The following is a 24,581-nucleotide window of genomic DNA, read 5'->3' on the forward strand; positions in this document are numbered from 1 at the left end:
CTGCAGAGGCAGCTGCAGCTGGACCAGTTCTTGACAGTCCTGCAATATTCACCATTCAAGTATAACTCTTCTGTTCTGCACAGCTTTTCTCTCAGAGAAGTGGTGTGTTGGAGTGGGCTGTAGAATTTTTCACTTTAGACTGCTATGAGAACATTGATTTCAGACTTTTAGAAATCCATACTGAGATAGTGATTTCTGAGTCTGTTCGTGAAAATGAGACATGAAATGTGCTTCCTATTGTAGTTTTTGGAGGTGCCTATGTGCTGCTCCACATTTTTTGTGTGCCCTGGGAGTGCAGTTTCTCTCAGCCTCTCCATCTGCTACTTTACTATTCTGTTTTATCTGAAGGTGCCATCAGGAGTTGGGAAAAACGTGGGAAAGTTCTCACAAAAGACTGGAATCCAAGGGATTATCTTTCCTTCATATGTTTCCTTAGATAATTAGTAATTAAAACCCGAATGTTAATACATATGTTTATACAAGGCACAGAGTGGAAGCTGTACAGAATGGGTTTAGCCCTCAAACTAAACCACAGGTTAGATATTTTAAGGATTAAATTATGGTCAAAAGAAGATAATGGAATTTTAAGGAACTGCAGGTAAAGTAAATTAGGCCATGTTTTGTAAATAAAATCTTTCACGTCTTCAATTTATAGCTTTACTTATTGTAGTCCTCTACATGACCTGTGTTGCTCATACATCATCAAAGGGGGATACAAACACTTTCTAGATTTTCTTATTTTAGTCCTCTACATGACCTGTGGTGCTCATACATCATCAAAGGGGATATAAACACACTGCTTGTGAATTCAGATTTAATGCTTATATTGGAACTCCATATGAGGCGATCCCAAACAGAAGGATTCTCAGTTAAACACTTGAAACCTTTTTTAAGCTTGAGTGACTTTTTTTCTTTCCATTTTGCTCTGAGATTCCACCCTCTTACTTTGCAGGACCACCACCCCTAGGATTGGAGATATTCTGCAGAAGTTGGCTCCTTTCCTCAAGATGTACGGCGAGTACGTGAAGAATTTCGACAACGCGATGGAACTGGTGAAAACATGGACTGAACGGTCACCTCAGTTCAAATTCATTATCCAAGACATTCAGGTAATGGGGAGAACAATGGAGATCCTCAAGTGATATATAAAATGCATAGGTTTGTGGATGAAAAAAGGATTAAAGAGGAAATGACATACCAAATCCCTTAGAATTAAGGTAGTTGTTTTTATCCACTTCACACTGCCTTTTTCCCTACTCCTTCCTGCGTATGTGCACAACCCACCCACAAAAATCCAGATTTTTTTCTCCAGCAAAATAGAAGAGCAAATTGTAAAGGTTGAAATATCTGAAGATTATAAAAATAGTGCATTTTGTTGTAAATACCAAAGTAAATACCATTTTAGGGTGAAGTGAAAAGGCAGTGCATCCCTAGATCCCTGCACTGCATTCGGTAATACTGTGTTTTCTCACAGTAACGCTGAGCACAGGCAGCTGAAGAGCCCAGGGATGCCAGTCTTTCCCAAAGGCTCGTTTCACACCCTCTGGTGCTCCCTGGGGGTGTCTCTGGGAATTGGCAGGTGTGTGTCCTGCTGCAGTCTGAGCACTTAGAAATAGAATGGAATATTTCTACTTAAATTTTACTGCTCTGTGGGGTCTTTTGGTTGTAAGCCAGGGAAGGAAACAATGTAGATTTTAATGCAATTTTTGTTTTTATAATCTAATTCCATCTAAGATTATGGAAATAAATATACATCTTAAGATACAAGGGAGGAACACTGCTGAGGGAGTTGACATTGTAAATGAAACTCAAAGAAAGCATTCCCTCCTCAGATAGGTAAAACATACCTTTGTAGCCCATTAGAGTGATTGTTTATATATGTGGTCATGAACTATTCTTACTAATTTAGGAGTATTTCTCTTGAGTGTTTTACAAACCTATTTTAAAATACACTCGAGTTTAAAAGATTTTTTTTTTTTGGTAAGACTGTCAAATACTTAGAAAAGTTTTTGCAGTTATTTTTTGGTGAAGATTTTCTGATTATCTGGTTTGGTAAAATAGTTCTGTATTTTTTCAGAAGATCTATCATGCATGTCTCAAAATACATTGTTTGTTTCATCAACCATAACTTTTATTTTATGGTATTGTAATGACATTTTTGCCTGCTTCATTGAAATATGTTTACAATTTTTTAGAAGGAAAAAGTGTGTGGAAATTTGACATTGCAACATCACATGCTAGAACCAGTCCAACGCATTCCACGCTACGAGATGCTTCTAAAGGACTACCTAAGGAAATTGCCTCAGGATTCCCTAGACTGGAAAGATGCTGAAAGTAAATATCTTCAGGCCATTAAAGGAGCTATAATAAGATATTAGTAAGAGGATACTGTAAATTAAAGATATTTTCAGGAAAGATCAAGTGAAGACTTACCCATGAAAAGAATGATAGAATTTCTTCAGTTAAATCATAGCATTCCTTGAAAAAAAAATCTGTTTGAATTTAAGTTAATTTTAAAGCCATAAAGCCTTTAGTATTCTCCTGGAGCACAGAAGTTTTACTTTGGTTTTGGAATAGCGCACAGGTTTTGATTTGGTTGCTTTGCAGATGATCAGGGCTTGTGGTGGCTTTTTAATTTATTTTTGTTGGCATTTTGGTTTGCTTTATGCACATTTGGAATGTTTGACTGCTATTTGTAAAAAAGTGAAGTTAGGCTCATTGTATTTTGAAGCTTCTGAAGGGAAAAAGCACAGCCCACTTTTAAATTTCTTCCTCTCTGTATTTACATGGGAACAATTCAAGATATTTGCATGGAGTATTCAAATTCACTTGCAAGATAATTCTTTTAAATGTTTCATTTTTAGTACCATTACAGTAAACACTTGTAAGATGAGCTGTTTCAACTGAAAAAATATAGTTTGACTTTGTGAACTACTTTGAGAAAAGGAGGGAGAGAACCAAGACTGTTCTAGTCACAGAAAAATGTGATTCTAAGTACTGAAGTGCTAGAGTAAACTGCAATAATTCTCTTCTTCTTTCCATATTATTGTTTCTATTTGGTACCTGACTTTTTTTATGCCTTCCACTTTACCTTGTTTTCTTTTTATTGCTAACTGAAGAAATTTATTGTACTTTGTAATTTACGTAAAAACAACAAACATTTTTGTAGAATTACCACAGTGCCCCCCCTTTCCCCCCCTGTGTAGTACATAAATAAGTAGAAGTACAGCTTTTTGGTTTTACTTATTTGATTTTTCTTCTGTCTAGAATCCCTGGAAATTATATCCACTGCAGCAAGTCACTCAAACAGTGCAATAAGAAAGATGGTAAATGATCCTTATTTTCCTGATGACTTTTCAGTAAATTTCAATATTTGGTCAGGCTAGGAGAGTGAATTGCAAATCTTCCCTAAAATGGCAAGAACTGGTTTCTTGGGTCAAAGTGATTGTTCCTATTTAATGTATATATACAGTTCCTGGAAATAATAGACAAAATTTGTCATTGCAACAAATTCTCTTAAGTGGAAAATGGGACATACTTAGGTCTTCTCCTGGCTCAAATCCCTGATACTGCACTGAACTCTTAACCATGTTTCATCTGTTCCTGTGAGTGCAGGACAATGTTTGTAAAGAGCAGTTACTGCTTCTCTGCCTGACTGGGCTGGAATGATAGGATCTTAATTGAAATGTGAGATGTTTTGGGCAAGAAATAATGCAGACTGTATAAACAATTTAAAAACAAATTTTAAAAATTACTAAGGATATAACATTTCTAAAAGTATTTCTAGCTTTATCAACTAAATTAATCAGTCAGACCACACATGCTGGCTATAAATATATTTCCCAAATCTTAACAGTCTCCAGATTTATGCCGGCTCCCATCATTTAATTTAAACTGCATCAAGACCTGTGTTTTCAATTAATAACTCTTATAATTGTGTTTTCACCATAAAGGAGAATCTAAAGAAGTTGTTGGAGATCTATGAGATGCTGGGAGAAGAGGAAGACATCGTGAACCCTTCAAATGAGCTGATCAAAGAAGGGCAGATCCTTAAACTGGCTGCTCGCAACACGTCTGCCCAAGAGCGCTACCTTTTCCTGGTGAGTGTGGTGGCTGCTGCCGCTGAGAACTTTGAAACCCTCATTAAACTGAAATGTAAAAGCTTAGGATCTTTGCCCTGATGGATTGGGTGTTGAGGTCCCAGTAAGTAAGTCTCATGGTTCTGTGGGAGCTTTTTGTCATGGCAGGTCATCCTCTCAGCTGCAGTTTGAAAAGCACAGCCATGCTCCCTTACAACTCCTGTGGAAGAGGTTTGGTGGAGTTTGTTGCTTCCCATGCATTGAAAATTGCTGGTATATTTTTGCTCAGGGGTCTCTGGCATGGCCCCTCCTCTGGTTAATAAAGGGTAGTGACAGGCACAGCTCCTCCTTATCTGTGCTTCAAACAAAAGAAGAAATCATACAATAGAAAGACTTCAGCTGGGGCCAGACAGCTGACTTAAATGATGTTCCCTTCCTATGAGAGGTGACAAGCTCAAATGTGCTGTGTCTCTGATACAGACTAGGCAATAGTCTAGTCAGGTTTCAATGAAATAGGATTGAACTGAAGTGACTTTTCAACTGAAGTGAATTTTTCTTTTCAATAATTAATTTTGAGAAGAATGAGAGAGGGAAAAAGTGAGAAAATTAAACACTTTATATCTGATTTAATAACTGTACTTCTAGGCTGTGGCTTTAGACATTTAAACATTATTTAAAGTTCTACTTTAGTAAAGGAATATATCTTTGTCCTGCTCTCTGTACTATTTTTTCCCCTTGTGATATGGAGGGTTTCAGGGAATAAAAACTGTAAGAAATGTTCTTTTGTCTTGGAGAAATGACAAATAATGTCTTTGAATAACATTAATTAGAACTTGTACAAAACAAAATTATTTTGGTACAGGATAAATATAAATGTATACACTGAAAGGAAAAGTCCTTATTCTACAGTTTACAGTAGGTTTTGCAGAATTGGGGAATAAGAACAGATTTAGTTAGAAAAGCTTTACATTGGCATAAAATATCTGGTCTGAGTATAGTTTGATAATAAATACTATGAAGACTGCTGCACATGCAGAACAATTATTCTTAAATTCACTGAAGCTGTCCTTGAATTTTATTCCTAAAGAAATAAGAAAGAGAAGTTGTCTTGCATTAGAGCTTTGGCCTTCTCATGTGTCAGCTGATCAGGAAAGAACCTGCTTTCTCACCCACCAAGTCCAGCTTTGTGATATTGTCCAGCTCTCAGTGGACAAACTGTGGTTTTATCTGTGTTTTTCTTAGTGCAAAACCTCGTGTTTATTTTTCCCCCCAGTTTAACAATATGTTGCTCTACTGCGTCCCCAAATTCAGCCTGGTAGGATCCAAGTTCTCGGTTCGAACCAGAGTGGGCATAGATGGCATGAAGATTATAGAAACCCATAATGAAGAATATCCTCACACTTTCCAAGTGTCTGGAAAAGAGAGGACATTGGAGTTGCAGGCCAGGTAAGCAGTCTTTTTAGCCAGTTCCTTGAGACCAAATATATACACACAGAAGAGTGGATTAATAGATTTGAAGAACGAGGCAGCGGATTTCATCTTAATATTGGTGTTTTGGAAATAGCCTAGGTTGCCAAAAAATCATGAATTTTCAGTCCAAGAATCTCCCTGAGCAGAAGATGCATCTAGGATGCATAGCACATTGGCTAACCTTGCAGAAATGCCCAAGATAGCTGTGAATGGGCTGGCTGGGGATTTGAGAGCAGTGCTAAGGCAGCTTGTCTGACTGAGGTGTTTTAGGACACTGGGTGTGATAATCACTGGTGCCTCTGGGATCTGCCTTGGTACCAATGAGTCTGTTCACCTCAGGGCAGGTCCAACAAACAAAGCTCTCCCTCCCAGTGGGTTTACCTGCACACAGAACAGTTTTCTGCAGCAGTAGCTGAGCATCTGCTTTCCTCTGTTCCTCAGCCCCATTTCCCATCTACTTGTTTTCTTCCAGTCCCAAATATTAACCTCTTCCTGGAAGGCAAGCTCTCCTCTTAGTTCTTGGGTCCTTTTCCTCCAGATGCACTCTTCTGACTGGCACTTTTTCTGCTCTCCAATTTATTAGTCCTTGTATCCTCCTTTTGCTGAGTTACCTTCCCCTCACTTTTTTGCATTGCCTACGCTAAATTGCCCCTGTCTAGACTCAAATAAAGTGAGATGCTCCTTCTCTCCTTTTGGTCCTGCTTAAAAATCCTATTCTTAGCAGTCAGGGTTTCATTGCAGAGAGGCAAGGATTAAATTAGCAGGAAAATGTCGATGGTGGGTATAGTTCTGCGTTGGCACCAAGTATTTGGGGACAAACCATAGCTTGCTAGCCAATGAACTTGCAAGCTTCTTTCCTTTATGGAAAACCTGTAAATATTTAATGAGAGTTACAGCAGAGAATGTGCAAATATAATAGCATATAGGTATTTACCTACACTTTCATTCAATTTCAAATTAAATATATACTTTGAAAAATGACACAAATAAACCCTTTCCACTAAGATCTGCAAGATTTCTGGGATGGATTTTTGGCTATCAGTCATATGTGCTGTAAATTACTGTCTGATATCTTGCTAAATATTTTGTAAATTTTATGCCATGCACCTATTTCAATGGTGAAAGGTGGCATCTTGCTATACCATTCCTGAAGCATGTTTTAATTGGAAGAAAATTGATACAGCAAAGTAAGTTTTTTTGTTAGCTTTCCTACATTACCTGTCGGAGAAAGTTTATTGCATCAGTTTATTTTAGGTAAGGGAAGCACAGATTTTTATCTTTGCTTTGTGATCATTGTTAGAATACATTAAGTCTGTAAAAAACTCTGAAGGAATAGATGCCACGAAGCTCTTATTCAATTATATTAGAAAAATCTTTATCAATGTGTGAGTAGTGAATGTACCCTACACCTTAATGTCCTTGATTCATGTGCTTGTATTAACACTGTAATAATTTTTAATTTACCCTTGGCATATTCTTTAGTAGGAGGATTATATTTATTTTTCAAACTCTTATTGGAGTACATTTTCAATTACTGTCTTTAAACAGCTGGTAGATTATTTCTTTGGAAGGCTGCTGGTCAGTCACTATGCTTAATAGCCCAGCATTTTGTTTTTATTGTAAGCAGGTAGGAAGAATAATTTTGGCTGCTTGGACAGGTTTCTTTTTCCTCATGTGCAGATGGTAGGTGGGAAGGGCCAACAGCACTTTAGGTTTCAGCCAGCTTGAAACTTCTGCTAATACTGCAAAACAACAAGTGGGGAGCAGTTTTAATTGAGATGTTGTAAAGGTTCTCTTTGGCATCCTTCAGAGTAATCCATAGAAAAATTAATTTTTGTATGACTGGTATTACATGGTGCATTAGGGTTTTTTCCCAACACATTACCCAAGGAGGAGGCAACTATTGGAGAGCCAGATACTCTGAAGTGTTATGTTTCCAACTTTTTTCTTCTGGTTTGGTTTGTTCGGGGTTTTTTTTTGTTTGTTTGCCTTTTTTTTTTTTTTAAGTTGGACAGTTAAAAATTAGTATTGTTTAAATTCTTGACATTTACTGAAGAGTTACTTGGCTTTTGCAAGAAGTTGTTGATAGTAAGATAATGTTTCCTAAACTAGTCTCAAACTAATGTGTCAAATATTTCTTTTAGTTCTGAACAGGATAAAGAAGAATGGATAAAGGTAAATTCATCTACGTTCTTTATTTTCTAAACATTTTGCCACTCAAGCAATCAGAAAAGTAATGTTTTCTGTCTCTACCTTCTCTCTGCTGATCAATAACTGGTCAGAATGCAGAGTGTGTTTTAAATTTTACCATGTCTGAGGAATTTCTCCACTGTTTCCTTAGGCACTTCAGAGTACTATTGAAGCTTTTCAGCAGAGGAATGAAACTTTCAGAAATGCTATTGCTAAAGAATATGAAGACATGCCTGTTGAAGTCTCTGTAAGCTGCTCTTATTCCTTTGTAACCTTCTTAATACCCATTGTGTTCTTCAATAAGTGGAAAAAGTTTGGCAGAAACTTTGTTTTCAACCTCGTCATTCTTAAAGCAGAGTAATCACAAAGCAGTCATCTTATTGGTAATTATTTTTCTTCAAAATGCCAAATCTTGTAAACCAGCCTCTTTCTTTCTTGAAACACGTTACAGAGCACCCTTTCAGTGATGCATCACGATTTTTGACTGGGTTCTTTGTTATTTCTTTTATAGATTTCAAAATGCATCTTGAGCTATGTTTTGTAATTTCCTTTCCAGAGGATGAGGAGCAACGGGTCCGGGATAGCTCTGACCTGCTTGGCACAGCTGTCCGAGCTCCTGTTCTTAGCTGCAGGCAACCTTTGCAAGCTTAAGTGATATCAGCTCTTTAGTGATGATCAGCTCATTGTGATTGCAGGCCTTCAGCTTGCTAGGTGCCTAGGCAGGCAGATGCAGGGAGAGAGAGGAGAAGGCTGTGTGAGGTTCCACAGGGGTGTCTTTATTGAATCTTCTGCAAAGGTTCCCAGTGACAGCTCTTCTGCCCGAGCTGGGCAAAAGCAGCTCTTTATACAGGGTACAGGGGTTTTGGAAATTGTCCAGGAGCAAGGGTTAAAGGAAAGTGACCTATAGTCTTACAGAGAGATAAGCAAGGGGTCTGAAGGCAGAAGAGAGGGGCTTCTAGTCCAGTCACCATGACCTGGCATTTCCTATCTTGGATTTCTGACCGCCAGGGAAGTCTTACAGGCTCTGGGCCTGCTACAGATGAGAATAACTATTTTCCCTATTTCAAGTACTGTGCAGTTTTTTACTAGGCTTTTAAAATTCTTTTCTCCTCCTCCTGGCCCTCCTTTAGAACGCTGAGCTTGGGAAGAGGGCGCCGAGGTGGATCCGGGACAACGAGGTCACCATGTGCATGAAGTGCAAGGAGCCCTTCAACGCGCTGACGAGGAGGAGGCACCACTGCCGAGCCTGTGGACACGTGAGTGCACATCCTCCTGCTGCAGCTGCTCAGCATTGCTGCCAGGGTCTCCAGGCACCTGCCTGGCTTCTCATGGCTCCTTGTCATCCTACAGTCTTAGAATGGCTTGGGTTGGAAGGGACTTTAAACATCACCCAGTCCCTGTGGTCACCAATTGTTGCGGTGTTGTGGGGGTCCCCAGGATGAGGTGAGAGATGAGAATTGACTCCAAGTCAGAGAATGATGAGAGATGAGAATTGGCTCCTTCTCAGAAGGCTGATTTATTATATTATGATATGATATTATATTAAAAGAAAATGATATACTCAAGCTATACTAAAGAACGAGAAGGCTAGACAAGAATGAATAATAAAAAGTCCTGACCGACCAGAGTCCTGACACAGCTGGACTGGGATTGATCATTAAGTTTAAGCAATTCACATGCTGGGTAAACAATTCTCCAAATCACATTCCAAAGGAGCAAAACATTGAGAAGCTGAGGCTTCTCATCTTGCCAAGAGAAGAAATCCTGGCTAAGGGATTTGTCACAAAATATCACAGTGACAACTCCCAACCCCAGTGCAGGGACCTTCCAGCAGACCAGGCTGCTCAGAGTCCCATCCAGCCTGGCCTTGAACCCCTCCAGGGATGGGGCATTCATCCACAGCTTCCCTGGGTAGCCTGGCCAGTGCTGTGGAGTTTGCTGCTGCACTTGTAGCTGCAAGAAGCAGCTCTGCACACCACCAAGGACCCTCTGCCTGCTCTAGTCATTAGAAGCACTTGTGTATAATGTCCCAAGGCACTGCACACAGTATATTGTTAATTTTGAGAGAACTCTACTAATATGAAGAGTTTCAAGACCATATTAAGATGGCAAAATCCAGCATTATTTCAGTATACTGTTAGTTTTGAGACACCTCTACTAATATGAATAATTTCAAGACCATATTAAGACAGCATAACCCAGCATTATTTCAGGCAGCACTGGTTGGCTCCACCAAAAGACCATAAAACCCTGCAGTTTTTCCTTAGGTTAACTTAGAGCTGCTCCCAGCTGGGTTCAGTGTGTAAGTGTGAACATTTGCAACGAATCAGAGAAGGAGGGAATGTAAGGGTGGGGAGAGAATTTTGCTGCTGCTTTCCATGTGGGATACTACAGTAACACATCCAGCTTGAAAGCAGCCATCAGGCAATAGTAGTATGACTTGTGAGTTTTCAGAAGGTAACAAAAAACCAGCAAACACACTGTGCTTTCTTTCTTGCCACCTAGCAGCTCTGCCTGTCTCCACCAGATGGTAGTACAAGCTCAGGTTTAATATTTGTGGTACAGGGTGTATTGTCTGATTTCTTTCTAATGTTTTTAAGTGGTATGGGGGGTTGCTGCATTCATAGTGCTGCTTTTGTGCTTTGCAGGACACTAGAGACTTTTTCAGATGCTCTAAATTATTGGGTTTACAGTTGTCATAGAGGGTTTTTCCCTCAGATCTTTTTGTCTTAAAATTCTGTTAATGTTGAAAGCACGCCCTCTGTTTTTATTTCCCTTTTTGTTTAGACTCCTAACTACTGCCTTCTATTCTAGTTCTATCAGATCTCCTTGTGCTTTATTTTCAAAAGATTTTTTTCATGGGAGTTAATTTTGGATAGCAATGATGGCTTTACAGAAGGTGACTAATTTGGAATACTTAACTAGGATTGTCTAGAGCTACAAGCTGAAGGTGGTGATCTGGATTAGCACTGCAAAGCCTTGGTCCACAACAAAGTTTTGTTCAGATGTGTTAATGGTTCAAGTCCATCTACCTTTCTTTCTTGAAATAACTTCACTCATATGTTTTATTCAGGCCATCTTTTATTCATGTGAAAGAAAAATTCTGTGGAAAATCAGTTCTAATGAAACAACTTTGATATCTCTCTTTGATATGAGATATCAAAGTTGAAATACTGAGAAGAAAAATCAGGAAAAATCAGTGGATATTGGCTTATTTAGTCTGTGTATTTATGATTTGATTTTAAAATTGTAAATTTTATATATATAGGTGTATATATACAGATGTAAACATGCTAATATTTCTTGACAAGTAAAAAAAGTAGCCATTTCTGATTTTATCAGCCTTGTATCATTAAAAGGTCATCTCAATTGTAGGTTTTTTTAAATCTGATAATTTCATTCTGGTTACATAGAAAACCAGGTGGTGAATGTACCTTTTCAGATTGGCATATAATGAAACTGCCAGCATGGCTTGGGCTATATTCTGATTCTATACCTAACTTGAAACTACAGATAGAGTTAAAAGCTAAATGTGATTTTATGCAAAGTACAAAATTTCCATCAGATAAATAGGAAGAAGTGCTTCTAGTTAAGAAGTAGTGGCACAAATTTGGAAAATCATTATTTTCAAATAAGTTATTGCTGACATATTATAAAGACATCTTTCTTGTTCTGTATAATTAAAAATATACTACAAAATACTTTAATACTAATTTTTATTTCTATTTTAATAAACTTCTATAAATACTTAAATATTATATGTATTTATTTTCTAAGGTGGTTTGCTGGAAATGTTCTGATTACAAAGCACATCTCGAATATGATGGCAATAAATTGAACAAAGTCTGTAAGGATTGCTATCATGTTATAATTGGTTGTACAGACAGTGAAGAAAAGAAGAGGAAGGGCATCTTGGAGGTATGTAATTCAAAAATACTGTATATGTATTGCTGCAATCCTTTTGGCTCGTCAGTAGGTGAAAAATGGTAGCATTCTTGCAGAGTTTATTTTCTCTTTGAGAAATAAAAAGTACATGGACCAATTTCATATCATTCCATAGATTTTGGTTTCCAGTACTCACCTTTGCAAGATTGCTTTGTTTCTTGCAACTTTAAATTTTTAAGGGAATTATAAACCTTAGAGCTTGTTTGCTTCTCTCAGTTACATCAGCTCCTGTGACAAGATGTAACCTTCCCTTATAAATTTTCAGTTTTCTTCTTCTGCACTTAAACTTTCATCACACCATACCTTACTGCTACCAGTTGGTTTTTAAAAATATGTACCCAGACTGAAAGAACTGGGGATGAAACCAATCAGAATGGGGGAGAGTTTTCCTCTTCCTTAGAGTAGTAGGATACTGTTTTGATCAGAGTATAAAATGGGCCTTTAAGTTGTCAGGTTGTCCTCAGCTTTTGGCGTCTGAAAAGCCAAGGTCAATGGAAATTTTAGCACATAATTATTTTGTGTTCTTTCTTATCATCTCAAGTTTACTATTTATTTGTGTAGCATTTTACTCTGTCTACAGGTTTTAAGCAATTAATCTAATCTTTTCTCTAGGATTAGTGCTTGAATGCTTATGTTATTCTTAAAAATGTGCTTGAACTTGATTCTGTCGTAATATTTTGACTGCCAAAGTAGATAAGTTGTCATGTGGGATAGTTAGTGGCACTTCAGTGCCTAACGTGGTGCTATTTTGGAAATCAGACATTTTTGTAGATACTCAGATACAGACAAAGGCAGGCTGTGGTGGCAAAATGAAAATTGGAGTGATATAGGAGTCTATAATCCAAAGTTACTGATGGAAAAAGGAACACATTACATGTGCTAAGGGAATGTGTGTTGTAATTGCATATGTTTAATATATACATATATATATATATATATATATATCCTTCATAATCTTTCTTGGGTATTTCCTGAAGCCTTTTTGCAGATACTGTCCAAGAGCTGATGCGAATGGCAATATATTTCCTGCTTTTCTGTTCTTTCTGGTTTTAGTCTTTATTGAAGGAAAGTTTAGTTTCCTTTTTTTGCTTTCCACTGTCTCCTAGATTGAATCTGCAGAAGTATCTGGAAATAGTGTCATATGTAGCTTTCTTCAGTACATGGAGAAGTCCAAGCCCTGGCAGAAGGCATGGTGTGTCATACCCAAACAGGAGGCTCTTGTGCTCTACATGTATGGTGCTCCACAGGTATGTACAGGGGAAATGGGAAAGATTTTAATTAATTATTGTCACTGGTATTTGAGGAAGAGAGAGCAAATAGCTTGGGAGTGGAGGAAAGATCCATGTGCTTTCACCAAACTGTACAGCAAATGAGAAGTAATGGTTAGTTGTCTGTTCTTAATAAAGAACTTCTCCTTCTTAGGATGTGAAAGCTCTGGCTACAATTCCTCTTCTGGGCTACACAGTGGATGACACTCCAAAAAGTGCTGACCTCCCCCACAGCTTCAAACTGACCCAGTCCAAGTCAGTGCACAGCTTTGCTGCAGACAATGAGGAACTGAAACAGAAGTGGCTAAAAGTTATCCATTTAGCTGTCAAAGGTGAGACACCAGAATGTCAAAATGAACTGCAAGTGAATTTAGAAGAGCAGCCTGAATCTTCTAAAAGATCTGAATGCTGAAGCACAGGAACACATGGCATTTTTAAAAAATTTTAGTTGAAATTGTGGTTAACCTTTGTGTTAACCTTTCTTTGCTCAATCAAGGAAAAAGAAAAAGAAAGTTCTTACTACCATACACATCTTGGCACTTTATGTTTGGGAAAGAATTCTGGTCTTTTTAGGGATCTTTTTCTTATATTTATGTTCTGTCAATAAAAGTGATGTACAGGTCCATTTCAGAGACTTTTTTAAAAAAATGTGAATGCTATTAAAATACTTACTAACTTTACTGTACTACTTGTTCGTTGTAATGCAATTTTTTTTAAATCCAGTTGCTCTTCAGTTAACATTTAAGAATGCAAATATTTGAAGCCTCCTACTTACATGTTAGGACTTGCAACAGGATAAAAGATATACCTCCACATTGCCAAAATAGATCTGTACTTAAATATGCAGGGACAGTTTGGTTCAATGTATGTAGTTTATAGATTGATTTCCACAGTTCTGTACATATGTTGTATTCACTTGTATCTTTTTAATTAAAGTAATGCAAATTGCTTTCACAGGTATATTGGCTTTTAAGGTTTCAATTTATCAAGGAAACAATCTAATGATTTTCAATGTAGAAATAAATACCTAAAATATGAGAAAACTATATATAATATATGTACAGTATTAAAAATGTACAATACTTGATTATTGCTTTGATTTCATGATACTGGGTTCTTATTAGTGAATAATTTATTTTTTAAAAAGCATGTTTTCTATTTGAAATTAAACACAGTCCTAAATTGAAAAATACTGTTCAATGATTTGTTTTAATAGCTGACACTTAATGATCTTGATATTTTTATGCATCAAAAAATTAGCAGTAATGTAAGTGGCATGCAATGGACAAATGAGTTCCAGTTGTATTTAAACAAGTAGTCGCTTTTCTTCAGTGTCCTATCACTGTTAGCTTTTAAGAGTGCAGTAGTTTGTTGCTCAAATGCAGTATGTGGTTTGAGAAAAGCAACAGATTCTAGTAACCTTCTGGGAATGTGTGTTTTTGCTATTATGGTTATTGGAGCAAAAGAACAATTTGAACTTAAGTTTTTTAATTTTTGTAGAAGATTAGGTATTGTAACGCTTATTTATGACAACAATCTTCAAGGATTCTTGTTTTAAAGTGGAGCCTGATTTATAAAAAATTAGTATGAAGTCTGAGCTTGCAAATCTGAAATTTTATGAACTAACATTATTTGTTTTCTGCTTCTGGGTATAAGGACTCACTGGCTTTACAATATTAAGTTCCTTAAGAACTTCCATTCCTTCAAGAGTTTTTATACATAGAGACAAATGACTTGCATAAAATTTTTACTGTAATATCCTTGAGTGAAATATGGCAAACTCAGAGGTGATTGACTATCAATTAAAATCATTGCTGTCTTTCCTTTTTGAAACCCTTTAAGGAAGGAAAATACGTAACTTCTACAATCAGCTTGTCATAAGAACATTCAGAAGTCTTACTTCTCAATAAATCTGCAAATCTGTATTTTAAATCATGTCAAGCTGAAGAGCTCAGGTTCAATTTTGTTAGTAACATGACAGATTCAAATTGTTGGGTTTTTATAATGAGTGTGCCAAGCAAACTATCCACTGAACTCCTACTCCTGCTTTACTCTTTCTGCAACATTATAGGGAAAAAAAAACCCAGCTCATTTTGTGTTTAGCAAGGGATTCATACCTGTTTGTAGTGTCAGGCACACATGAGCATGCAGTGTCATCATTCCTTCATAAAAATGTCATGTAAGTTAACGTTAGTGGGATGGATTTTGCTCTCACCTGCATAGATCCAGGATCTACCATATCCTTTAGATTCCACAGCTTTACACCAGTGTTAATAATGATCAGGACATGGTATGGTACTAACTCTCCAGCTGACTTGGTGCATGTCCATTCCGAATTCTCTTCCTTGGGTGCTCCCTGGGTCCAGATTGTTCTGGATATAACCCTGGTATTGCTTTTATCTGATGTGCAAGCTCTTCTGTAACTCTCTTTGAGATTTCAAGTCACTTCTACTGGCAGCTGTGTTTACCTTTAGCAATGGGCAGCTCAAGCCTGGTTTGATTCATGTTGGTGAATACCATCAGATTTTTGCCAAGGTAATAGAAGATCTCCCTAGCTAATACATGTAATCTTACATATACCTTGGCAAGGGATGGGGGAACATTCAGGTAAGCAAGCAGAACTCTTGGTGGCTGTCTTTCCTTCATGGCCATGTCCCAAGAGTGGGTATCTTCTACAAGAGCCTCAAGTGCAATTGTGGGATATGGAGAGTTGTCTTCCCACATCCCAATGTATAAAAACAGTTTCCCATGGTCAAGGTGTGGAGTGTAAAGGAAGAAGTTGCTTTAAAGGAGTTCTCAGATAGGAAGGACTGAGATATAGTGAAAATATGATGATATGACTATAGAGTCAATTAGGTTGGAAAAGCCCTCTAAGATCACTGAGCCCAGCCATTGCCCAGCACTGCCAAGTTCACCACTAAACCATGTCCCAAGTGCCACATCTACACACCTTTTAAACACCTTCAGGGATGGCAACTCAACCCTTTCCCTGGGCAGCCTGTTCCAATGCTTCACCTCTGTTTTGGTGACAAAATATTTTTTAAAATCCAATCTAAAACTCCCCTGGTGCAACTTGAGGCCATTTCATCTTGTGCTATTGCTTATTTCCTGGGAGAAGAGACCAATCCTCTCCTTGCCATCATCTCCTTCCAGGGAGTTGTAGAGTGATAAGGTCCCTTCTTTTCTCCAGGCTGAACACCCCCAGCTCCCTCAGCCGCCTCTCACAGGACTTGTGCTCCAGACCCTTCACCAGCTCTGTTGCCTTTCTCTGGGCCCACTCCAGCACTTCCATGTCCTTCTTCTCCCGTCTTTCATGTCCCAGAACTGGACATGGCATTTGAGGCACGGCCTTGCCCATGCCAAGTACAGGGGACAATCACTGCCCGGGTCCTGCTGGCCACGCTGTTGCTGGTACAGGCCAGGACACCCTTAGCCTTCTTGCCCACCCGGGCCCACTGCTGGCTCTTGTCCAGCTGCTGTCAAACCAGCACTCCCAGGTCCTTGTCCACCAGGCAGCTTTCCAGCCTTTCTTCCCCAAGCCTGTAGTGCTGCAGGGCTTGTTGTGACCCAGGTACAGGACCCAGCACTTGGCCTCGTTGCACCTCTTGGAGCTGGCTTGGCCCATTGATCCAGCCTGTCTGGATCTCACTGCAGAGCCTTCCTGCCCTCCAGCAGGTCAGCATCCCACCCAGCTTGGTGCTGCGTAGTACATTCTGTTTCCTCCTGCAAATCTCATCCTAAGCCCATTCCAGTTAAGGGATTAGAAGTAGCAGTTTCTGTGCTGCCTTATTGGTATAGTGGTGCTGAGCAGTTGAAGTTACTTGGATGGCAGCATCTCCCAGATGAAGCCCAGCATCTGGGCACAAGCAGTTTGAAATGGGAGTTGTTTGTTTGGATGGTAGCCTCACGTTTGCTCTCAGCCATTAAATTTAGTACAGCACAGGATATTTTATTTACCCCAGTGAAACCAGTTTCATGTTCTCATAATCAATTGCTTGGTCAGAATTGTTCTCTTCTGAGTCAGAATGCCTTGGCATTCAAATACATGGTTGTGTGTGTATTTTGTGGGAAAAGTGTGTATTACCAATATTAAAGGACATCAGAAGATGGAGAAATTCTAAATTTAACCACCCTGTTGCCTTCATTCTCCACAGACAAGCCCTTCTAACAACAGCATCCCAAACTTTCGCTTTTAACTGTAAATTATGACTGCAGAGGAACAAATACAAAGTTGTAGCTGCTGTGGCTTAAGAATTATGAAGAAAGCAGTGAAATTAAAACCATCATTCTAACAAGGTAGAAGCTGTTCCCATTTGAGATAAATTCTTAAATTCTTCAAGGAAAAGAAAAAAGGCATTAAATTTGTGAGCATAAAGCTCTGTGTGTAAGGAATAAACTGTAACTAAGCATTCATTCATAATGCATGAATGCATGTGAATGGCTCTGCTGAATTATTTAAGTTTTGCAACTCTTGTGTTCAAGTAATGCTTGTTTCTCACTTTAAAAGTGATCACTCTTCTGTGCGATTTAAAGCAGATCAAAAGTTATTTTAGTGGTTTTATCTGTGTTCAACCAGAACAAGACTTAAATTTATCATTCATATTTTTGGATCATAGCAATATATTTTTGAAATTACTTATTTTTTCCTCCTACCATGGGAAAATAGTATATAGTGATATCTGCATGTCTGCACCATTCCTCCAGGCCCTCTAAAAATTAATTTTTGGTATCAGGTACTCCTGCTTGGTTGAAGAGCTGCTATAAAACCTGTATTATGCAGTATTTTCAAATCCCTTTATGCCAAGTAGTTCTGTTTATTTCTGAGTGTATTTAACTTATATGTGCAAAAAAGATATTGAGAGTACAAAATATTCTCTTCTATTTGGAATAGAATATTAAACTACTTTAATTGCATGTATATATAGTAGCACCTTTTTATGCAAAACCATCTCAAAGTGCTTTATAAATCTCCTCAAAGATTCTAACTCTTTTTCAATGAAAAGAAAAATTTTATTGCTCATGTTTTTAAGTTATGGATGAAGAAAGGCACTGATTAAATATAGAGTAAATACACTACCACCTAATTAAAGTTTAGATGAGATTATAGAAGTATGCTCCACAGACTTCCAACTGGAGTCAGAAGGAAAAAGAATACATATATTAAAACAAGTGGGAAAGATGTGGAAACACTTGACAGGTTGTTTGGGTTCCTCACCACATAGCTAGCATAAAAAATCATCAGCTTTTCATTTCAAGGAAAGATAAAATAAAATTAAGAGAGGATAGTTATTTCTTGTACTGAAGGAAAGGCTTTCTGGAAATAAATAAACATTCCATGTAGAAATAATCCTAAGCAATAACAAAAGGTCTTTCTCCATATAGCTGGTATAAACTAGCATGGGCTGCTGGAGCTATTGTACCTTCAGTGATTGAAATTCACATAGAATCTGCCTTACATTATATAAGGACACTTGTGGAAGATGAAACTTCTACCAGTTAGGGAGCTGATGAGATACCAGGTCTCACCTGGACTCACACAGCTCAGGTGAACTTCAGATGGAGGTAATGGATGTAGGGGTGAATGTAAACAACTGGAAATATATATCCAAAATAAATGACTGGAGAGAAGTAATTTTGTGGCAGAACTGACTACCCTTAAGGTAAATCCATTGGTGAAATGGGCACCATTCTTAGTCTCTGTGGTGTACTGTTATTTGAAATCTGAAATTAAATACATGGGGTTAATGTTTTTTGCTCTAGTCTGTGGCCCTGTTGGTGTGAGGAATTTATCCTGCTGGTTCTGACCCATGGGACTGTAGTATGTTCCTCAGATAGGAGTTTTAATCTGCTAGTCAGATTGTTTCCTAAATCCTTTTCCTTTAACAGATGATAACATTAATTTAATGATTACATATGTGTGTGTATATACACATATGCATATGTATGTGTGTATATGTATATATGTGTATTTATATATTTGAGACTATTATTCAGATGACTTGTTTTCAAGCAGTATTTTACAATCAAAAAAAAAATACACTGTGCTGCATTCAAAATAGAATGTATAATGATTGTGTTGAGTATGCTTTCCAGAAAAAGATGGAGGTAGATCTGCTATTGTGGCATGTTTACTATTTCAGCCTATAAAAACAAACACAGAAGCCCTCACAAACATGCTAATTCCAGTGAGACATTTCAATCAGCTTCCTTTGAAACCTTGTGATTAAATTTCTTCCTAGAATAAACTATGGTATTTTGTTTCACCCCTTCCTCTTCCTAGCACATTCCTTCTACATTCCTAGTGAATGTAGAATGTGCTTTTGTCCCAAAATCCTCAAGCAGATTTCTTTGAATAAAACATGTTTTCAGCCACTGCATAACACCAACCTACTTCTGTTTATAGTTCATCCTCGTAGATTCATTAAGTATTTATGGTGGAAACATTCAGAAAAGAGGGAACTATATCAAAGAATTTTTGCATCTATGTGCCCTGGTATTTTTAAGCCAAATTTGTTGCTTGTAGAGAACAGTTTGCAATAGAAATATTATTTTTTTCTATCTAGTGTATTTTCTATTCTGTAGCTGTTAAGGCAGATTAATACAGTAATTTTAGTGGGAGCTGTATCAGCTGTAATGTTTGACATCAGAATTACAGGCTATACATGTCCATTTCCCTTCTTAATGGAAGCATTTCTGATTTTAATTGCAAAAAGATTTTCTAAAAAACAAAATAATTGGAAGAGTTGTAAATTTGTTTTGGTTTTGCAATAAAGTGAATAATATTAAAAAGGTGAAATACAAATGCCATTGTAAGTTGTGCAAATGTAAGTCGTCATTTTTATGGTTAAGAAATATATGAATGTAAAAATGTTGAAGATATTGTACATATTTTCTGTAATATATGTATATTTGATCCTAAGGTGGGTGGAGAATTGTAAAAATTAAGCACTTTAATTCATGTTGAGTACTTAAAAAGAACAGAAATTTGTATCCTGTAAAATAAAAACATCATTAAATAAGTATTGCTGATTGACTTTTTTTTTTGTCCACCTACCCATTTTGCTGATAAAATCTTTAAGCTGTATTTCTTGTTGTGTGTGACAGTGAGGACCAGTTTTGCTGAAGTGCTGGTTACTTACAAGTACTGCTAAATTGGTGAAAGGTGTATTCTGAGTTTATAAAGTGTGTATTTAATGCTATGACATCCTAGGTGAGAAAGATAAACGATAACTGCACAGTTTGGTCCAGATTTCTGTAATGGGAATGTGACCGGGATGTTATGTGAGTGCTTTATGGATTTCTGTGCCACCATCCCCATAGAAAAGTGCAAAAATAAAGGAAATTGTTCAGCAGAGCCTCAAATCTTTATTAGTATTACTCAATACTAAACGATCAGCATAATCTCATGCACTGAACTAAAGTGGTGCTGCAAAGCAAAAAATGATCAGGTAATTAGCTGGATCTGTCCTTTAAGAGTCCAAACCTGGTTGCAGTTGCCTGTGATTTCCATCATCTGCACACATTAAACCTGTTTTGATTGTATCTGATTTATTCTTGGTATTCTTCTGCAGGTGGGCACAGTGTTGCAGAAAACACAGGAACACAAAGCAGAGGAAAAGTTACTGTAGTACTTGGTAGTTCCTGATTAGAAAGAATTGCATACAAGATTTTTTTTTTCATTTCTACATTATCTTCTCTTTGCACAAACCATATGGTGTGAAATAAGCACTGATTAACCACAGAGACTAATGCCTCCCTTTCTGTTTATCCAACTTACTGATTTTTCTGATTTTTTTTGTAGTGTACTCTGTTCCAAACCTCATTTTCCCTATTAAGCACAACGCAATGCCTTCTGCATGGAGACAAAAATAATAGCATTAACCCTAAAACTGTGCTTTAATAAGAGAACAAAATTATAAAACTCAAACTACGGGAAATGGGGCACCACAGGTCCTAATCACTTCCTTTAAATCAGCAGGGTTAATAAGCACTGATATTTCTATGTGGCTGCAAATTGGCCAGAGCCCATCAAGCTGGTGAGGAAGTGGAAGGTGTTGCCTCCTCTGGCTTTCCTGAAGAGCCTGACTAACACTGCCCCATTACCATGGAATTGTTCTTGGCATTGCATGAACTTCCTGACACGAGAGAAGTGGCAGACCAGCCTTTGGTAAACACACTATTTGGAGCTGGTTAGGCTTAGGGTGGTGTCTCTAATGGACAAGCAGAGGGATCCTTATGATTGTGACCATTTTATTTGGGAGCTGCTCACCCCTTGCCTTCTTGGCCCTGTGTACCAGGCAGCCATGGCAATATTTAGCCTCACCAGATCCAGTTCTTGTGTTTGGTTCCTTGAGGAACACCACGTCTGTGTTGCATGGTGCTGGTCGCTTTTAAAATTAAATCACTTTAAAAATAATAAATAATAATAATAAGCAAGACTTTTCCTATTAAGCTTCCCATTCAAACTTTCTTATGCCTGCTACTGTTTAGGCAATGAATATTCATGAATATAAACATGATTTGTAACATCTGTATACCAACGGTGGAATGTTAGCAAGGCATTTACACTCCTTTGTTTGGGATATATACATTTATTCAAAAAGAGAAAGTTTCTCTTGTGATCTTCTCCAGAGATGACTTCACACTCCAAAGTCTGGCCGTTGTGTTTCTGTCTCAAAAGCACAATGCTCTGGTGTCATGAGCAGGATGTGCTGCCTGCCCCAGTCAGAGTTGACATAGCCTCCAACCATCAGGATCTTATCAAGAAAATTCATTAATACTTTTTAACTGCCGAATTTGAATGGTTTTTTTGTTTGCTAAATGTAGGAAATTACTGCTGTCAGAAGCATTTCCTTATGGAATAGATCCTTAACTGGGAATCTAGGGAAAGATGAATTTCTGGATCCCAAAACATCTCCATACTAATTTTACTGAATACTACCTTATTTAACTTACAGATTCTAAAGGTTTCTGGCTTTGATTTATGCATCTGTAACATTAAAATAACACATGGCTGAAGAAATGGAGATTGTTCTGAGAGCAGAATCTGGGATTACTCTCTCTTTAGCCACTAGTAGCCTCCTGTTCTCTCCTGCCCCTTCCTACTCCTGTCTGGGAGCCAGGCAGTTGCAGCACTCTTGCATGGAGAGCATAGAAATGAACTTTCTCTTGGGTTCACTGGACACTCAACTTGTGCCTCTGATTCTGTGAGCTTGTGTTTGGAAACAAGGCTGGAGGTTTGTGCTCTCTTTTGAACATTTTAACATCGTATTTGTGACTCACTTTTCCAAACTCTAGGTAAGGGGAAATTCCTGCTTTAGGGAAATTGGTTTTAAACTCTGACTGCTACTGACCAGGGGAGCCTTCTCTCAGTGTGAAATTAAATTAATGAGCCTGTGATGGAAGAAGACAGGATTTCATTGTAGTTCTGTTTCGATGTACTGCCTAGCATGTAGAACCACCTGCATTACCTCTTCTGTCTCACTTGAATATTTCTTGCAAAGTAAATCCAAATATCACAGCCCAAGGTTCTGGGACACAACATTTGCAAAAAGCCTGCCACCTTATCTATGCTGCATTTTGGAAGTTGATCTCAGACTAGCACTAAGTTAGTCCTATGAACTGAATGCCCTTTAGGTGCTGAGATGCATCCTGCAGTTGTGTTTCACATGGAAAGATGCATCCCTATGCCTCAAGATGAATCTGCAGTGCAAAGCAAAGCATGGCAGGTGAGACATGAAGTGCCTGCTATCATTACTCTTAAAAGCAGGGTGGGATGTTGTAAATCCCATATGCTCAATTGTTATCTTGCCTACTTAAAATTGTGCCAATCATAAGCACAAGAAATGTGTATCACAAGAATAAGAAATGCTCCTCTTGGCACAATATTTTACCTTAAAAAGACTACAGAAGATAGATTGTCTTCTTTAACTACTAGATCCAGAAGTGGAAGACACAAGCTCAATTCCTTCTGAATACCAGCAAGTTTTGGTTGAGGTAAGGTTTGGTTGGGATAAGATTTTTTCTTTTCTGTTTATGTTGAATGCTAAGTTGAATGCTAAGTGTGCATTTTGTTTAGCAATAAAAGTTACTCACTTGGTAGCAGACAGGAGGTTATTGCTTTTATTCCCAAAACCTTTAACATAAAGAGTCCTCACCTGAAAACTGAACTGCAAACCATTGGGGTGATGAAAATTTTTACTGAAGCAACTATTTCAGTATTGTGTTTGTTATTTCAAGTGACCACCTCAGCTGCAGCAAGGAGGGAGCATTGCTGTACAGGAATCCACGAGGATACAGATTTTACTTTCATCTCCAGCCTAAGTTTTAATCTCTATTGGCCCTGTGAGAAAAGCTGATGTCTTCCACATACCAAAGTGCTTGGGCTTTGTTACTGATTTATGAGGTTCAACTGCTGTGCTTGCCTTGTGCCTCTTGACCTCTGCTCTTCCCTCCCTTAACTTGAAACCTGCTTCCAGTTTCACAAACAAGTTTTACCAGAAGTTCTCTGACACCCCAAATAGCCAGTGGATTTTCATAGAAAACTTCCCAGTGTTCAGATTAAGAGAATATAAGGAAGTCTCAGTTTTTTAGTTCATATTGTCCAGCAAAGTTGCATCCCTGCCCCAGGGTAAGTTTGTTTTCCAGAGACTGGGTGTCAGCACAGGTAAATGCTCCTCACACTCAGGAATTCCTATCAGCACTGTGATTTCTTATAGCCAGCCAAAGCATGTAAGAGAGCCTGCTTTGCCAACTCAGCAGAATTCATGAAATATGGATTTCTGACTCTGACTTCTGTTGCTTCTGGGAAAAGAAAAAAAAAAAGCAAGATTTTGAATCTCTCAGCCTGGGAAATCTGTGTAGAGCAGCCAAACAAAGGGTCATTCTGTCAAGGGATTTCAGGAATTTATTTATCTCATCTTCTAATGGTGCCTGGTGTAAGAAACTGTTGCAGTTTCATCTGTGACAAGGTTGCTCTTGAGAAAACAGAAACACCCTTCAATTTGACTTCACATAAAATCTGATCTCTGCCAGACCCATATAATTGCTGTACTGCATGGTTCCAAAAGGTGACATTAGTAAGGGATAATTTATAGAAATACTTTGCTAGTGGTGTTTTTGCAGCATAAAGCAGTATGAATGTATGAGGCACAAATGCTACGTTACGTACTTGATATATGTCAGTAGTAATTCTCTAGACAAAAGAGGATGTCAGGAAGAAAGCTTTGCTGAGGTGCTAGTTTGTGGTTTCCTTGTCTGGCACAAATGAAGTAAATGGCAAATGACTTGTCCATTACTGTCAGTATGCCAATAGAAAAGACTCAGCTGTCTAAGAAAAATTGAAGCAAATGATGATGCAAAACTAAAAAGAAATTAATATCACGGAGAAGAAAGTCTGGAAATGTTCTCCTGATGTCAAACATAAAACCAAGGAGGCTTATATGGAAATTAGAAGATGACAAATACAAAACTCATATCAAATTGAATTTTTGCATTATATATAATTAGATAATGAAATTTACCACCAGAGGTTGTCATTGGAGCCAAGAATTTAGTGTGATGGGACAAAACCCTATTATATGTTAAATAAAGCAATCTAGTTTGCAGTAACATGGAAGAAATATTGAAC

At 37.8% G+C, this 24,581-nt stretch overlaps 1 protein-coding gene across 5 annotated transcripts in view; it reads left to right on the forward strand.

Annotated features, from left to right (window-relative positions):
* FGD4 (FYVE, RhoGEF and PH domain containing 4) overlaps positions 1 to 19,974 on the forward strand; it is a 106,504-nt gene extending 86,530 nt beyond the window's left edge. For all 5 annotated transcript variants that reach the window (XM_054631984.2, XM_077178315.1, XM_077178317.1 and 2 more), the window contains exons 7-17: positions 953 to 1,109; positions 2,196 to 2,334; positions 3,268 to 3,326; positions 3,954 to 4,100; positions 5,353 to 5,525; positions 7,694 to 7,724; positions 7,891 to 7,986; positions 8,870 to 8,995; positions 11,517 to 11,657; positions 12,791 to 12,931; positions 13,107 to 19,974. In XM_054631984.2, coding sequence (XP_054487959.2) covers positions 953 to 1,109; positions 2,196 to 2,334; positions 3,268 to 3,326; positions 3,954 to 4,100; positions 5,353 to 5,525; positions 7,694 to 7,724; positions 7,891 to 7,986; positions 8,870 to 8,995; positions 11,517 to 11,657; positions 12,791 to 12,931; positions 13,107 to 13,364 — 1,468 coding nt within the window. In that variant the 3' untranslated portion in view covers positions 13,365 to 19,974. The remainder of the gene's footprint in view (positions 1 to 952; positions 1,110 to 2,195; positions 2,335 to 3,267; positions 3,327 to 3,953; positions 4,101 to 5,352; positions 5,526 to 7,693; positions 7,725 to 7,890; positions 7,987 to 8,869; positions 8,996 to 11,516; positions 11,658 to 12,790; positions 12,932 to 13,106) is intronic.
* Positions 19,975 to 24,581: the final 4,607 nt, after the last annotated feature.

Source organism: Agelaius phoeniceus, chromosome 5, assembly GCF_051311805.1.
Source record: "Agelaius phoeniceus isolate bAgePho1 chromosome 5, bAgePho1.hap1, whole genome shotgun sequence".
In the NCBI taxonomy this organism is placed as follows: domain Eukaryota; kingdom Metazoa; phylum Chordata; class Aves; order Passeriformes; family Icteridae; genus Agelaius; species Agelaius phoeniceus.